Source organism: Pinus tabuliformis, chromosome 3_1, assembly GCF_031772625.1.
Source record: "Pinus tabuliformis cultivar Carrire ecotype Pingquan chromosome 3_1, CPIR1, whole genome shotgun sequence".
Classification (NCBI taxonomy): Eukaryota; Viridiplantae; Streptophyta; class Pinopsida; order Pinales; family Pinaceae; genus Pinus; species Pinus tabuliformis.
The window spans coordinates 887881104-887884054 of NC_142301.1; the positions used below are offsets into that span (position 1 = coordinate 887881104).

The 2951-nt window shown below is 47.2% G+C and overlaps 1 protein-coding gene across 1 annotated transcript; it reads left to right on the top strand.

The window, feature by feature from the left end:
* The first annotated feature begins 1332 nt into the window (after positions 1-1332).
* LOC149190467 (uncharacterized) lies at positions 1333-2250 on the top strand. The gene has a single exon (XM_089410522.1). It carries the CDS (start codon positions 1333-1335, stop codon positions 2248-2250), a length of 918 nt encoding a protein of 305 aa, XP_089266648.1.
* Positions 2251-2951: the final 701 nt, after the last annotated feature.

Here is a 2951-nt window from a genome sequence, read left to right on the forward strand (position 1 = left end):
TTCAGTTGAGCGGATCGAGCGCTTGTGCTAAGGGTTGGCCCAGGCACCAGCTCTGCTGCGCCCAGCCATGCCGTCCTCTGGGGGCCCGGATCCCATGGACCCTCCCCTGTCACCTCCACCGGAGGTTACAACTTTCAAAGCCATGATTGCCTCTGGTAGCAAGCGCCCGCCTTCAGCGAGTCAACAGAAGTTCGTCAAGAAGCTGGAAACCATTCCCTCGGTAGCCCTTCCTGAAGAAGAAACATGCAAAGCAGCATTGAATCTAGCTGAGAGAGGTCTCATAGGCCAGTTCACGGGCCTCTGGCCCTCTCCCAAGTCGGTGGAGGATTGGACTCAAAGGAACTGGACGCCGTTAATCAAAGAAGGAATAAAAATCTATTTTGTAGGCAAAGGTTTTTTCGTCTTCGTCTTCGAAAGTGCAGAGGACAGAAGCTTAATCTTCAGAAACAGACCTTATTTTATGGGCCCCCAAGGTCTATATCTCAACAAATGGTCATCAGACTTCGACCCAGCTCAGGATGTCCCATCTGCTGTACCAGTGTGGGTGCGGCTCCCCCACATCCCTCTCCACTGCTGGAACCAAAAGTCTCTCCAGATCATCAACAACGGCTTAGGAAAATACATAGATCAAGGTGCAAGAAAATATCAATACTCATGTGCCCGCATCTGTGTCAAAGTAGATCTGGAGGAGGGTTTGTCGGAAGCCATTAAACTTACAGTCGCAGGATGGACGCATGTCCAAGAGCTGGACTATGAACAACTCCCCTTTAAATGTAGACACTGCCATGGCTACGGACACTTCGCCAAACACTGCAAGAAAAAGGCGGAAGAACAACCAGACCAACAAAATGGCGAGCAATGGACTCTAATCCAAAAAACCACCAATCACAAAAAAGGCAACGGGAAAGGCACTCTGAAAGAGGCACCAAGTAGCTCCAACCCCACCCAAGAAAAGAACTTAAAGGGCAAAGAAAGCAGACAGAGCAACCCAGCTACAATAGTCTCTGAAGATTTGGAACAGACAGTTCCTCCCATCACTAACAAAGAAGACGGGGAAATGGCACATCTGGAAGCCTCCCAAGGAAGCCCTTCCAACCCCTCATACGCAGATGTCACAAGGAAAAAACCAGTGGACAGCTCTGGCTCTTCGGAGGATGAAACCTACGAGCAGCCCACAAGAAAAGTTGGCAGGAAATCTCGCAGAGAAGTAAGGGAAGAGGAGGCGGAAAGGCTTAAAACTCAAGGAAGCCAGCCCACAATAGAGATGTCTATTGGGAGAAACTCCAGGAACAGGACCCCTAAGGGAGGCTCCCACCATACCCCTGGTAAATAATGCGCCTCGTCTCTTGGAACTGCAGAGTTCTAGGTAACCCCTCGAAAGCAGAAGCGGTCAAGGATCTTCTCAAAATAGAACCCCCAGACATTCTCATGCTCCAAGAGACCAAGATAGAGGGGAAATCCCTTCTAGATATCAGCAAGAAGAAATGGAAGAAAAGTACAGGAAGAGCAGTCAACTCAAGAGGCACATCCGGAGGGCTCGCAACTCTTTGGACAGAAGATCTCTTCCTGCTGAACAAATCCCACGAGACCCAGCACTGGATCTACACGGAACTAACGCACTGTACAAGTAAGTTGACCATCTCCCTCTTCAATCTTTATGTACCTGTCCTGTATTCTGAAAAGAGAGACTGTTGGAATTCCCTCTTTGAATTTTTAGAGCAGCGATCCCCAAACAACATCATCCTTGCTGGGGATTTAAACATTGTCTTAAAACCCAAAGAAAAAAGGGGAGGAATCAACAACAGAGATCCCATGCTTCCCCTGGTGGAAGACCTCATACAGCAGTGGGATCTTCTTGATTTCATACCGATCAAAGGGCACTATACATGGTCCAACAACAGAGTGGGAGAGGATCACATTTCTACCCACCTGGATCGATTCCTAGTCCAAGGCGCTCTGATGATGAATAAGAAGATTATCACCACCAAAATCCTCCCCAAACTGACCTCAGACCATAAACCAGTTCAGCTCATTCTGGAAGATGAAGAAGACCTGGGTCCAATCCCCTTCCGATTCAGCCCTCTCTGGATCGAAAGGGATGGATTCATAGATACAGTGAAAACAGCATGGGCCAAATCCGTCACAGGGTCCTCTAGTTATGTGTGGGAACAAAAGCTCAAAGCTACAAAGTTAGCCCTGAAGGAATGGATAAGGAAACCTGCCCCAAATCCTTCCAGCCAAAGAAAATAAATAGTGCAGTCATTAGAGGCACTGCAAGTCGAAATGGAAAGCAGAGATATCACCCCAACGCTGCTTGACAAAGAAGTAAAAATTCAATGTTCAACATTTCGATCTTTCCAAACGGAGGAAGAGTACTGGAGAATAAAATCTCGAAGTCTGTGGCTAAAGGCTAGCGACCGGCACACCTCCTTCTTCCATCGCCAATACCGAGCAAGACTCTCTAGGAATCATATCTCTGAAATAACAACAGCAGAGGGGCAGACTTGTAAAGGGTTCAGCCAAATAAAAGAGGTAGCTGAAAGTCATTTCAGACGTCTTTACACCACAGGTAATCAATGCAACGAGGAGGAAACTGCTGATCTCCTCTCAAACATTCCTCTCCTGGTCAGCCTTGAAGACTATTCCGCTCTCACCAATACTATCACTGAAGAAGAAATCATTAAAGTTATCTGGTCTATGGATTCGGATAAGGCCCATGGGCCCGATGGATTTACCATACACTTCTACAAGACTTGTTGGGACATCATCAAAGCTGATCCATTAAAGATGATAAAAGGATTCATGAAAAAAGCCAAGGTAGGAGGAGGAACTAATTCCACCTACCTCGCCCTTATTCCTAAAGAAACCAACCCCGAAACCTTCGCAAGATTCAGGCCTATATCGCTTTGTAACGCATCCTACAAAATTCTGGCAAAGCTTCTAGCAAACAG